General features: G+C 43.8%; 1 protein-coding gene across 1 annotated transcript in view; it reads right to left on the bottom strand.

Moving 5' to 3' along the window:
- Positions 1-14,976, bottom strand: part of exoc4 (exocyst complex component 4) — a 112,533-nt gene that overhangs the window by 17,011 nt on the left and 80,546 nt on the right. The window contains exons 14-17 of the mRNA XM_070991771.1: positions 13,095-13,231; positions 11,469-11,624; positions 9,661-9,839; positions 473-617 (exon numbers count right to left, since the gene is read on the bottom strand). Of these exons, the coding sequence (XP_070847872.1) occupies positions 473-617; positions 9,661-9,839; positions 11,469-11,624; positions 13,095-13,231 (617 nt within the window). The remainder of the gene's footprint in view (positions 1-472; positions 618-9,660; positions 9,840-11,468; positions 11,625-13,094; positions 13,232-14,976) is intronic.

Genomic DNA, 14,976 nt, shown 5'->3' with positions numbered 1-14,976 from the left:
CCTGAAATAATGAGCAGTGCAATGTCAAACTACAAACAAATGCTACATGCAGGTCAATTCCACCCAACCTGCTTTGAGCACTATGTTTACAGTATAAAGTGTGTGTAGTTTAATGCCTTGACTTAAAAAATGGAAATGGTTCACCTGGAGAACGGCTGATAAATAAATACATTCAATTAAAAAAGGACGTTGATTACATTTAGTTCTTTGTGACAGGATATTTCTTCATATTCTCCGTTTCTCAATGAAGGCATAACACAGCGTATTAACAATAAAAACAAGATTCCTGAACGTCTACCTGTATAGTATTAAAATTGACTAAGGAGTGTTCAAAATGGTTCTGCCAGAGAATCTGAGGCCATTGTAACATGAGCACAATAAGATAAAACGAACAATGCCACATAAAGCCCCTGTGCGTGTTTTCATTCTGCAGTTTCTGTCAAGTGTGGGTGATTTTCTCTCTTCTCCATACCTGACCTCCAGGTGCAATACCAGGAGACAGCGGTCGGCAATGTCCTGGAAGCCCCTGGACAGGTCGCTCAGCGTCTGGAGAATCTGCTCTCTGCTCCGTTCGCTCCCACCAGCCACCTGGCTGTCTGCTGAGCTTGCAGACACACCTGGATGGACAGAGTAGACGCATTGTTAGCAATCACAACTGTTACAAACAGTGGCGGCAGCAGTGAGTGCAAGGGCCATCCTTTAACTAAAGGAAATACGGCGAAGTTTCAATGTGTGGATGCTGCTGAAGAGTGCTTGAGCAAGTCCTACCAACTCAAGAGGTGCTGTTTTATAGCTGACCCTGACCTCTGACCCCGCACAAATGTGCTACTCCATCATTAGTACTGTGACCCGCCTGCGTCCAAGGTAATACGCATGTTCATGTTGACATAATCAGGCAGTGAAAATGACACCACCTCATAAAGTACAGCACAAAAGGAAACCATTAGTCCACCGCTGCATTCTTCCTGAATCCTTCAGCATGTTCTTGTACTCTCTTCTGGCCACTTGTGCTGAGGCAGCAGGAGCATGTGTCAGTGCGCTGCATTGTAAACACACAAAAGACCCGTGCGTGTGTGTGAAAAGAGAGAGAGAGAGAGTGAGAGAGCATGAGGCCGTGATGAGTGTATATAAATTCAGCCCGGTGTAGATCAATGGCCATAAATTAGCAAGGGGAGGAAAGGGAGAGAAATTGGCCCCGTCACTCATATGTAAGTCTATTTGGTCAATGAGGCGAGTGTTTGTGTGTGTGTGTGTGTGTGTGTGTGTACGAAGAGTGACTGTTGAGCAGGAGAATGCAGGGGTCCACGATCGATGTGCCGCAGTCAAAGCCAGCTCCCCAGTTACTCTTCCTGCCCTTCCGAAGGTCACACATGCATGCACGCATGCACAGACACACGCGCGCGCACACAGCTAGGGACAGAGTGGCAGCAAGTCTGAGCGAAGGCCGAAATCAGCCGGTTATTTGTCTTCCGTTTCTATGACTAATACTTTCTGATACTTGTGAGATGCAGGTATTTCGCTCCAAGGTTGCTGGTTTCATTATTTGTACATTTGGTCACACATATAACTCACTCTGCATATATGTGCCCAATAGCGTTGTATTCGTTATTTCTTACACTCATTCTTACTTTGAAGTGCTAAAACCCAAGAGTCTGCTGGAACAGTGCATGTGCAGCCCTCCAAAGTTGAAAAAATACTTCCCTAATCATAAGTCAGCCTGTCAATGTGTTTTGCAGCGAACCCTGAGGTTTTGAATCTATCACAGCTTTCACGCTGACTGCAACATCCTAGAAGAGTAGAGATCATCCTAAATAGGACAGAGGCAGAACTGAGAAGATCCTTCCAGTGACATCAAGGCGGTCGGTTGTCTTAAAATACGGATACATCTACAGTTTGCTGGAAAAACAGTCAAACAAATCCGAAAAAGCTCTCAAACTGCAGGCAGACGCAAAGAGGTCAAGTTCATAACAATATGGGAGTATGAGAAGGCTTATGTCACATATCCACTAAAGAACCTACTCTTAGTTAAAAGTCTGGTTGAATATCACTTCAAATGTCAGAGCTGTAGTGCTGATTTCAAAGACCAGACTGAACACTGCTTAATTACCAAATGCACACGAAAGAGGGCCCAACAGTGCTGTGTGAGGACATTAAACATCATGAAGTGAGTTGAAACATTACCGATAACATGACACCCTCGTGACCCAAGAAAATATTGGGATTAACAAAGTTTTTGCCATCTGATGCAGCTTTTAACTTTCATAATAAGCGGTGGAGGCATCTCTCCTAACTGATGCAATTAGCTCACACACCTGTTATTTATTAGCTGTTGTTTCCTCTCACCAAACTACTCCTGCTGATGGATTAGAAAAGAGAACTGAAAGCAACGTTCCCTCACATTAATAAGGCCAACTTAGGCTTATTGCACACATATTTCTACACTGTTCGAAATCATAACACTGATTAAATCAAAGCAATTCTTTGCTGTTTTACATTTTACATGCTTCTGTGCGCTTGTGTTTGCACATGTCATATGTGCTGGTGAATATATGCTCCTATCCCTACTGTTACAGTTACTTTAAATTAACCCTCGATAAGAGAAGAGACCATTGGCTTAGGCAAACAGCAGGGAGGTACGTGCCATGGCCATCCAATCAAAAAGGCAAATACACTCAGAGGTGTGATGTGACATCTGCTCCTCTGGCCAGTGTGTCTGACATGTAGAGATAAAGGCTGGAGATTGTATTTTTTATTAAAGGTGTGCATGTGTAGAGGAGCTAAATGTACGTATTGTAGATATGAACTCGCTAATTAACTGTCTTCTTGAGTAAACCTCTTGACAACGTGTGTGTGGGAGGACATTGCAGTGCAGAGTCATTTCCAGCAGTTGCAGGCAGTTTGTACTGTAACAGGGCATTTCAAGTCCTGCAATGAAAAGACTCTGACTGGTTTAAATCTAACAAATAAACACTCAGATTTGGGATAAATGCTGAAGATTACTGTCTGCTACTGTCTGTTTTTTTGTTAGAAAAAAAAACACTGATTTGTGCGACAATTATAGTTAAAAACAGACAAAGAAAATCAAGTTTAGCAGCATCACAATACTCTGTCCATTCTCACTTCTCACTCCACGAAGCTGTGAGTAAACCACTAATTACCAGCCTTGCTTTCTTCTTCTAATCAGTTTCTTTGTTACCACAGTTAGAACCACCACTGTGAGTTCAGAGATAATTAGGAGATAGGATGGCTAACATTTTAGGTTTATAATCAGCCTTTATCTTTCCGTTAATCTGACTATTTCACATTAAACCCAGATCAGCATAGTCACTAACAATGCACAGACTGCAAGAGTTTGGTTGTGGGGTTTTTTAAGGAAAAGTCAATTAACAGTCATCAGACTATAAAGCCATACATCTACACTAGTCGCAGCCTCCTCCACCAGGAGAAAACAGGCTGCCAAAGATTAGATCTTTAGGTTGGCAATATCAATATTAATCCAGCTAAATGAGCCACAGGAACAACAAACAAGATTGGTCTTAACAGAAAAAATCCACAATGATTTCTCAAGGGAGCGAAGCATAATGACATTAATTGGCTCCATTTGATTGTATTTAGCGGATGCTGTTTATTCTCCCTGGTCACATGATCAGATTATTAATAGATAGAGAATGTAGCAGTGAAACTGCCACTCAAAGTAAAAGCTACAGTTACAAGAATATCATCTATACGGCTGACGAACCTGAAAACGACATTAAATGATCTAAGACATCATTACATGCAGTTCATTAAATGAATACTAACGTCAACAAGTTTTTGCTGCAGGCAGCAGTGCACTGGCTGTTCCTATGGATGTAAAACTGTCGCTGGGCTTCCATAAAGTCTTTCCTTAAAGCACCTGAAAAAAGGTACTTGTATATTTGTCTGATATAGACCATTTTGCTCTCAGTGTGTCTTTTTCCTTCTCTTTGCTTGTGGTTGTGTTGTGAGAGAGCGCGAGCATTTCACTTGCTCTGCCTGTGGGAGCGTTTTCCCTCCAAGTATGTGTGTATGTGTACATAGGCGTGTGTGTGTGTGTGTGTGTGTGTGTGTGTGTGAAAGTGACTCGAAGGCTTCTGTTTCCTCTCATGTGCATTACACTCACTCACTTTGGCAGCAGAAAGGAAAAAAAAAAGGGCTCGCTGTGGCACACACTGCTGGAGGTCTCTCCAGGGGGTGTCCGTGAAACACACACACGCATGCACGCCCGAAAACACACGTGCGCACAGAAACACACATGCACACAGACACACACGGTTTCCTACCGCCGCCCCCTCCCAGCCCGCGCTTCTTTGATGATGCGAGGGAGGCGTCCCAGCATGGGGGACACCATTAGAGTCAGGGACAGACGGGTGAAAGGAGACGACTCATTGGTCCTGACTGACAACTTTCTTGCGCTCTTTTTTTTTTTTTTTGCTTTATGCTGATTAAATTTGAGGATATGTATGTGCTCCTCATGTGTAGGCATGCTCCTGTGTGTGTGTGCGTGCGTGCGTGTGTGTGTGCTACGCTTATCCAATTATTTTCGAAAACCATCTAAGAGAAACGTCTGTTGCTTGTCATCTGCAGAAGATGAGGGTGGCAGACATTAAGGGAGAAGATCAGTGATGGAATCCACATTCTTACACACATACAGCACACAGATGCATACGATCACGGACAGCTCATATTAACACAAAGCCAGCCCTGCACTCTTTGACCTGTGTGCCACTGAGGGAATGAGCTATACATTAAGAAAAAAAAACAATGGGACTTGACATTTCCTGTGGCTCTGACAAATACAGATGCTAAATATTTGATAGGAATCATGATCTGTTTTGTTTAAGAAGTACAACATGCCTTACCCCCTCAACAGAAAAGAGGAGTGAAGAGAAAATGGAGAAAGATAAGCAAAGGACAGTATCCTGCAGGGGTGGAGTGATGAATGATTCATAAACGACTGACTGAGTAAGAGAGGAGTTATTAATTATTTTGCTGCCTCTGGTAGAGGATGAACATATGCACACGGGGATCTGAACTTCTGTCCAGAGAGAGAGAGAGAGAGAGAGAGAGCGAGGGGGGGAAAGAGAGAGATTAAAACTGAGAATGAGATTGAAAGATTTCGATATCTGAGGACCCCAGATTGTTTAATGGTATCTTACAATGAGGGAGAATCAAAACATTTTTGACAGAAACAGATATGGAACCCACACGGATGAAACAAAAGGCAATATTTCGACTACTGAAAAAACAACACCATCGTCTCCCACCGCAGCTGGTCCCTCAGGCCTGCTCACGGAATAAGAATGCGTTCTTAGTCAACTTGCTTTGTTAAATGGAGTCAAGTAAAAGAATCATCGCTGAAGGGAAAAGCCCTACGCTCACCATAGTCAAGGTTAGACGAGCGTATGCCATAAGCCCTCCACATGCAGCACAGCAACCACTGAAGAGGGGGGGAACGTATTCCCACGAGGGGAGCACACAGTTATTGTCTAAACCCTGCAGCGTAGACTAGAGGCCTGTTTCTAAGCACCTAATGATGGCCAGGCCTCCGACATGAACACACACTTTTGTGCATGAAGTATTGGCAGGCGGCAAAAAGTCTGCAAAAGAAAAGATTCATGATCTCCTGCGGGTCCATGTTCTGCGCACAAATATCCAACAAGGAAGGCTGACGGACTGACAAACATGATTAAAAATGTCTAAAATTCATACAGACACACACAGCGGTTTAAAAAAAAAAGGTCTGTCACGCAGGCACTGACCCTCAGGCGTATGTCTGTGTGCATGGGCATGTGTGTGTGCGTGCGCACGTGTGTGTGTTGTCGGGTAAATATTGTCAGAGAAGATTGGAAGTCCAATACTGCGACCAGATGGGTGATAAGACCCTTTCTGCAGCCACCTTCACGGCCAATCACCATCAGTGGTCTGTCTGTCTGCGTGTACGTACACACACACACACACACACTGTTAACAATCGGGCACACACAGACATCCAAACAGAGACTCACAAAACTGCACATGCACCTAAATTGAATTAAGATTCAGCAGCAAGTTGAAGGGGGCAAATGTGCGCGCTATTTTCATGTTATCTTTTATACTTCAGAGCACAGCAGCGTGTGTCACTCCACATCCAGCAGGATTCAATCACACAGGAAGGTGAGCAAACCAAACGTCCACTGCCGAGATCACCAAGCCATGGACGGAATCTACCAGAAGGCTTAACACTGGAAGAAAAGAGAGAACAATGTTCACAGTACCAGGGTGAGGAAGAGGCAGAAGGAAGGAAGGAAGGAAGGAAGGAAGGAAGGAAGGAAGGAAGGAAGGAAGGGCAAAAAAAAAAGGAAATGGAGACAGAAAGAAATAACAAGACAGAAATGCAAAGAAGGAACGAAGGAAGAAAGTCAGAAAGAGGAATGAAAGAAAGAAAAAAGCAAAAAGAGGGAGAGGAAAATGAGTTGTTCATACCTGACTGCTTCTGTAATATAAAATCCAATTTGGGGAGGCATAGACGTGAGGCGGGGGTGGGGGGGGTGGAGGATGAGATAAGGTGGGGTCCTTTTTCCCTGCCGTACCCTTGTCCCATCTTACACAGTGCATGCTTATGTACACACACATGCGCGCACGCACACCCATACCGACGCACACGAAGTCCGTCATCAGCTCGGCAAACACTAAATAATGAACAATACGGAGGCTGTCCCGGCATGATAAGTGACTGCCCTATCCTTCCCATTAGTGCCACCCGCCAGAATTAATGATAATTATGTCACGTCCCTTCCCGTACTTTTATTGAATTCTTATCTGTGAATAAACGAAGAAAGCCGGCGTCAGAGTGAGAAGGAGGGAGAAGTTTAAAAAGAGATAGCGACAAAGTCAAGCCCAAATAAGAATATCTGAAAACTCTCATTTAGTTTTTTTTTTTTAATGTCTAAAAGAAAAGTTGCGATATGGAACAGCAAAATAGTGCGAGTTCAATGAGCAATCAGAGGTCTGAAGCTAGAGAGTTGTGACAATCGCTGATAAGGGTTGAAGCTTCCTCTCTATCCCTCTAGGAAAGGTGCATAATTTACCAGAGCTCTGCCAGAGGACTGAGATACTGCAGCGAACACAGCTAAGTTCCTCCAGAGCACTGTAACACAATAACTACAGGGGTGAATGAAAGACACGTATAAATACACGGCGAAAACACATACAGTCACAAAGTCAATATTTCTGTTATTGTGAGTAGCTCAGCCAGTAAAAGATGACTTGATTTCCAAACAGCACAAAGTTTAAGATGACATATTTCTTTAATATTTCGAGCAAGATTACCTTTTTATTTCCATCTTTTACAGCTTTCAAAATAACAAAAAAAGGAGACGGGATTGAAGCAAAAGTTTGAGAGGTGGGAGACTTTCACGTCTTCTTTGAGGGATTTCCATTTCTGCTTGCAAAATGCCTCGAGTTCTGAGATACTTGGCCCGTCTTGCATGCACTACTCCTTTGAGGTCTGCGCACAGATTTTAATCCAGGTCCTCTGGATTGCTTGGTACTGCTAACAGAGTTTTCTTGGTCGTCCAGATCCCATCTTGACCTGCACTGTTCCTGTTCACTGCCATTTCTTAATTCCATTATGAACAGAGGAAAGCTACCTGCCCGACAACACTCTGCTATCTTCTTAAAGTCATCGCCTGCTTCGTGCTTTATTTCAAGGCAGCTGCTTAGAGGAGCTCATGGCTGCCAGCATTAAAGCTTTGAAATTTGCATCACCTGGCCTTTCCTAATGATGAATGTAAACACACCACGGCACAATCAAGCTCATTAAGGTCAAAGACCTTGGTAAAAGTTATCTAAGTGCTCAGATCCCTTGAGGTGCCCAAATGCATTAATCTTGTTTAAACTGTTGAACAGGATGTTTCATCCTTAACTTTATGACTTTTGGACATCAGTCTGTTTTTTAACTCACTTGGCTGTTCACAATAACAGAACTTTTACCTAAACTTTTGCATGCTGCGGCACTGTATGTATATTTTTCATGTGATTAATGCAGGTGGCACCACGCTGAAACTGAATCCAGTGCAGCATAAAGCTTCTTAATACACAACAGCACTCCGACATTTTCCATTTGAATCTTCAAGAGCATCATCTTGTCAAGACTGATAATATTTACTGATCCAACTCTAGAAATTCAGCTTGATGACATTTTAAAATATGTTAAACACTGAATGAGCATATTAGAAAGACATCACCAAGATTTGCACAGGACTGGGAGAGCGAAGTGTGACATCTGTTTATGCTGAGGGGAAGCTTTTCTACTGCACATGTTTTGATAAAATCAAGACACTAAAAATGACAAAATAAGTGACAGCAACTACAAGTCTATGTGCAAAAAACAAACCTGACCTTACTTGAGTGTCATTAATGGAGTCATAACTCCTTGATTGATGTCATGTGATGATAATAAAAAGATATGTACTTGAAGAACACTGCATGCTCGAATCTAAAACAGAGCAGATTAAACATGTTTCCAAAGTGATAATGAGGATAAAACATCCCTGTAATTATTAATAATTAACAAGACTTACTTGGAAACACAGACGCCTCATTTTGATCAGTGATTAATGACACAAAAGTGATGACTGGGCAGGGAACGTATGAAATGCTTTTAACAGACCTGATCAGGGAAAGCATTTATGCACACACCCTCGCAGAGCCAAGGATAATGAGTGTGTGTGTAAAGTGCTCTTTGACAACTCCAGTGGAGACGGTAATGAGTGTATGATAATACACTCAAACAAGAACTTAATGAGCCACAGGTAAGAAGTATTGCTACGAAAGCACTGCAGCTACGGATGACAAAACTTCATACATGCCTGACTGTTTCTCCCCATAAACCTTCCACACCAATGTTTTTAATCTGGAGTGTATTCTGATCAATAACTGCTTAACGACCTGAGAGACTAGCAGCAGCGTCTCCTGGAAAAATGTCCATGATGTAATATTGCACTATACTGTAATATACCAGTCAGTGGAGGATGTATGGAGGCTTGTCTTCAGGTGCTTCCAGGGTTGAAGCTTCACTAAACTACCACGCACTTATTACACAAACACACACTCAGTATTTTCCCGAGCAGGAACATTTTTGGCAGCCATGAAAGCCTCTCTGTCTGTGCCAAAGTGGAAAAACAAGAAACCGAGGAAAGAAGATGACAGAAAGGACAATCTAATTTCTGGTGTAATGCAACCACCCGAAAAGCAGAATTCATGTGTCAAAGGCAATATTGAGTTTTGCACACGCAGTATAAATGGCAACAGATGCCTGGTGCCGGGTTGCAGGCGCAAAATCTACTGCATATGTCAATGTTTTTGTCAGAAATATCAGCCACCGAAGTTTGCTTAATTTAATTTCGTCAACAGAGTTAGCAGGAACAGAGTCTCAGCATACAGTCTGTGTTTATTATCTAGTGATGTTACAGCTTCTTTCCTGTATGCACAGATATGAGAGATATCAGAGCTTGACTATGCAAAGAAGCATGAGACCTCAAATGTCTGTTTTTGCCAACAGAACCTGAGGACGAGGAGATAAGAGGTGATGTTCTTCAGTCAACCTAAGCGCTCAAGGTCTGTTCTTTCATTTGTCACACAACTATGTCTGTTACTTACTTGAGGCATGGGGTAGGCTGGCGAAGAACGTCTTGAGGCGGCCGGCGAGCCACTCCATGCTCTCGTGAAGGTTGGCCAGAGCCTTCAGGTCACTGACGTCACGCAGGATCTCATTCTGGGGGATCAACTTGTCTCCTAGGTTTCCAGTCAACACCTCCGACTCCTTGGCAAAAGCCGCCCTGAATGATGAGGGATGTAAGAGTGTGTGTGGTTAGAAGGATAGGCATGTTATTCTGCTGGCAAAGTAAAACATAATTTGACCATCATTCAACCAGCGAACAGCTTTTATCAAAAATAACTGCTATGAAAAAAGTGCTAGGACAAATGCATGTCTGGGGACTAAGAGGCATGACTATGAAAAACACTATAATCAGTCGACAGTATTAAGTTACCTGAAGGAAATGACCAGTTATTGGTTTGCTGGCTGGTCTGCAGAGGCAGTGAGTGGCTTACATAAATGCTATAATAAAGGCCAATTTTCCAAAGTTAAAACATAACAGATTGCCGAACGGAGCGGATGTGTGTTTATACAGTTTGTGGGTTTTTTGGGTTTTCTGAAGAGAGTTAAATTTTCATAATAACCCCATCTGTATGCGCACAATGATGCGGTGCTGATTCAGGGTTGTGGCCTTTACAGTGATGCACAAATGTCCAAACTAGATTGATGCAAACAAGACAACAGCCAAAGGGATAAATGCTAGATAACTAGATAGATGCAAAGATGTCGTGTTAAGAGGATTTTGTCGTCAGAGTCGCTTTAAAAGCAGGGAGAAGCAAAACAGTCGGTGGGAGAGAAAAACAACAGGTGATGGAGAACATTAGCGATGGAAGACAAACAGAAGGCAGCGATTTACACGGAGGAAAAACAAAGACATCAAGATCAAAACGTGTTTTCCGCTATATTTCCAAGCTGACTTTGGTTACTGGCAAGAGAGATGGTGAGAGAAGTTGGATAATCTCAACACCACAGTGGTACAGACACATGGCATGAGTCACCAGGATGCCCAAAAGTTTACAATCCTTTGAACGACAAATGCGTGAAAGAAAACACAAAGACACATTCTCTCCCTTCACAAACAGGCGTGCGTGGCTTATTAATGAGGCTTCATTAAAGCGCTGGGGTTGCCAGTCGTGCAGAAGCTAATCCCCTTTTCATAGCGATGAAAACATCTACAGCTCTCAAATCAAACAGCCTTATGGTCTCCCTCTTGCTATCTCTGAGCTCTCACCGTGTGTGTTTGTGTGTGTGTCTCAGAAAGGGAGTTTGAGTGGAGAGGGAGCGAGCACGCACACAACAGATTGACTTTCTCTGGCCACATAACCAATTTATTTATTTACTTTACTATTCCGCTCCGATGAGCTCCAGTGTTCCCTGAAGAGCGCGCACATTCAAAGGCAATTTCGATAAGACTGACCCCCCCCAAGCCCCCACCTCCGTCTGCTCTCCTTATATTTTCTTATTTTGTTCATCCCTCGTTTCGGCACTTCCTTTAGATAGAGGGTGTTTAAAAGAGCAATCATGACTTATTTTATGGGTGCATCTTAGTCAACAAGAGAGGGTTCAATAATATGTGAATAAAGGAGCAAAGACAGGAGGGAGGGATTACTTGCCTGATTGCTCAAGTGTGAGTCAGTGTCTACTTCTGCTTGCTTGTATGTGTGTGTAAGGTGTGCAGGAGCAAGTGCATTTTGTTGGCCTGCTTGTTTGAGTACAGTCCTTTATGACTGAATTCTGAATGAGCCCACACATGTTCTATGTACATTTATATGAACCAGCACATATGTGCTCGGCGTGTATTTGTGTGTACCGAGTAAAGTCCTCTTCATCCTCTCTCTTCTGTCGGGTCTGTCTGGGTTGAGCCATATTTGCCCAGTTAGGGAGCGACTGGAGCAGACGGCTGATGTCCTCATCTTTGGACCAGGAAGCACTGATGGTGAGCTTCTCCTCACACTGGACGATACCCCTGAGGACACACAGACAAACCCAGGCATGTTATAGAACGTAACATAAACAACAAGAAACAAGGTTCATCTGCTTGTTACACTTTGATGTTGACTTCATCAATCCATTCGTTAACATCTAACTGTATTTATGCTATTATTAGAACTATATAACCAAGGCTGAAGGGAAATCATTCTGGTCATGAACTGAGGTGATGGAAAATTGTGATTCTGACCTGCTGGTGGTGCTAGATGAAAAAGCAGGGAATCACTCAATGGAGTAACCGTCCACAGACCGAGAATGTCTGCACCAAATTTCATGACAATCCATCCAAAGGTTACGATATGTTCAGCCACACGTGTGTGTAGTGTAGCGTGTAGTGTAGTGTACAAGTGTAGCTAAAAACTAGTTGCATAATAATAATGACAGTCACAGTAGTATCACTAATAGTCAGGTGACTGAACACTCGGTTCATGAGCATCTGCGCTGGAATATAAAATAGTATTATAACAGCTGCAATGTGGCGTGAAGAGAAATTGGGGCAGACTGCCAACATGTATTTGCTTTGTATGCACGTGTCTGGGTTGGAGAAACTGCTTGGCTCTGCAATTAATATCATACTAATACCTTGTTCAGGAGACACGAGTCCTCTTGGGTTTCACATTGACACACACGCACAGACTTGTTCATGTGTAAATGCACGCAGGAGCACGAATGCACACAACACACACACAATACAAACACATATACACACATGCGCATTGGCAGCCTCCGCTGGGCTTGTCTTTATCACTCGGAGGCCCCGGTGAGATTGAGGCTGACCTGTGACAGAGTCCAGATGGACTCCCAGCAGTCTGTCAGTCCTTTCCTGCGTCCCCTGGACCGTTCATCACTTCCTCTCTTATCCCTCCATTTTCTCTAGGCCCCCCCCTTTACCTGGCCAGGTGTTACATGGACCCAGGGGAGCACAGATGGATGGCCTTTCACGGCACCAAGGTGTGTGTGTGTGTGTGTGATTGTGTGCATGTCTAAAAAGCAAATTCCATACTTGATAGTGAGGAAGCAGATAGGAAACAGGGGAGAAAGAATGAGCATGGCATGCAGCAAAGGTCCCCTCTGCAGTTTGAGATGTGGCATATTCAACGCTGTGAGCCCTTTCTAAAAATGCACACTAACTTTTCCCCATGATTCTCTTTCGATTCCTGTTGTACAAACTTCAGCTGCTGTGAGACGACTGACCAAATGTCTTGGGGAGGTTTCTCTGAGGAGAAGCTTCCATAAAAGCTTTGCAAGACTACAGCCTGACCTAAACAACACAGATTTATTCCCACAACGGTTTATCAGTGAAAAGCCAAAAAAACAATCAAACCGCAACAACTGCATTTTCAAACTGATTTGTTGGCTTTATAAATAAATCACACCAGACACCGTGGCTGCCATCCTCAAGTAGAAAAGAAAAAGATGACTTCAGCGAGCCTCTGCCTTCCTTTACCTGTAGGCTGTGTTGCAGATTTCCTTGTACTCTTGGAGCTTGTCGCAGACCATCTCCAGGAACTGGTTGGAGTAGGCACTCAGGTCTTGCATTAGGCTCATTAGATCCTGGATGGACTTCTCCACGACCACCGTGCTCTGGAGGCAGAAACAGGAGCAGAGAGGTGAGGGTTTGGTTGACTTAAATGCAGAATGTTCAACTTTAAGAAGAGAGAGAAGAAGATATTGGAGGACTAGATTTTATGCAAGCGGCCGGTCAGATCCGGTCTGCCAATACGAGAGGATGGCTCCAACTTCACTTGTCTACCTGTCACCTGCGGCTGGACTGATGACTGGTGCTGGAGAGCTTGTCAGAAGTCATAACACTGTATTGGTGGAATGGATGACTCTTTGTGTGTGAGTGAATCAGCGCGGGTGCACATATTTTTGTGTGTTTTGAACTTCTGTGCTCTGTGTGTGTGTGTGTGTGTGTGTGTGTGTGTGTGTGTGTGTGTGTGTTCTCAGGCTGAAAGTGAGTGCGTGTGCATTTGTCACAGAGCACCCATCACCAGGAGCCACGGCAGGGCTGTGACAGCAGCCATTACAGATTAGCCACTCCTGCGTGACTAATAGCTGGCCCGGGAACAGCAGAGCAGCTTCATATCCCCAGACACACTCACACATACACACAGCGAGCAAACTTTTCAAAACACACACCTTTGAGCAATTCAAGAGCTGTTAAATGAGATTACAACTGGGTATGTTCTCGTTTGCCTGCTCCTAGCACTTTACCAATCTATCCTACATCTCCAATAATAGTGATAACTTGCTATTAGTCTGTTGATAGCGTTGCCGCATTCGCTCTGAAACTCGCCACGACCGGGGAAGCGGTGCAGTGTGTGAAGCAGAGTAATCCTGCACAAAGATACACAGAGAGCCAATCTTAAACACATGATTTCTATTCATCATTCACAGATTCTTAATATTCATCTCACTCTTCCTCCTATGTAAACTTAACGCGGAGTTCCATTGTTTAGGTGTGAAATGGAAAAATTAATAGCTTTGTCAAAGATGAATAAAATGGAAATGATCTGCGGTCGGCGCAAACAACTGCAGGGGTAGAACGTACTGGCAACCAGAGGCTAGTACTTTCTTTTTAGTGCAGCCTGTCAGAAGCAGGCAGAAAACACAGGCAGCCGCATGATCTACTCCACAGTCAGCACCTTGTTTACAAGAGCAAAAAGTTAAGAGTGAAAGAGTGATATATATCAGGTGTGATATCAATAACATGCCTGAATCTTAGAAGAGTGAAATTACCATGTTCAAGTCCCACATCTGCATGATACAATGATCAGTATTACCTCTGTTATTTCATGTGTTTATATGACATTTTTTTTTAAAATGTTCACAGCACTTAAGGCCAGGGGTGAGCTGCCAAAAGTGGCCAAAAAGACTGTAGGGGGCAGTAGTGACTGTAATTGATGTTAAAAAACAATGGAGGGACCCCTGATGTGCTAGAATGACATTAATATTAATAGCTCTTTCTGTGTTTCAGCTTCCCCCTCGCTCATTCTGTCACAAGCAGGCAAGCGTGCGCGCACACATTGGCAGACGCGCACGCCCGCACACACCGACGGCAGCCACTCCACTGAGGGACGTAATGATCCATAGCAGTGCCCATGCCCATGGAGTGCTAACCAAGGCCTTGTCTCTGCCAAGGGAGCACCCTTTACTGTCCAAGCCTGACTCCCTGTCAGTCGGCCACGGCAGGAAGAAATACATAGAGCCTGCAGGAGGGCTAGCTGTTAGTGCAGCACCGACAGCAGCAACCGTGTCTCAGTGCAGGCTGGTGGTACTGGAAACCAAGCACTGGCAATGACGACGCTGCCGATTCCTGTTGCTGT

This window comes from Chaetodon trifascialis, chromosome 22, assembly GCF_039877785.1.
Source record: "Chaetodon trifascialis isolate fChaTrf1 chromosome 22, fChaTrf1.hap1, whole genome shotgun sequence".
NCBI classification, from domain to species: domain Eukaryota; kingdom Metazoa; phylum Chordata; class Actinopteri; order Chaetodontiformes; family Chaetodontidae; genus Chaetodon; species Chaetodon trifascialis.
This window is presented reverse-complemented; position numbering and strand designations above follow the sequence as displayed.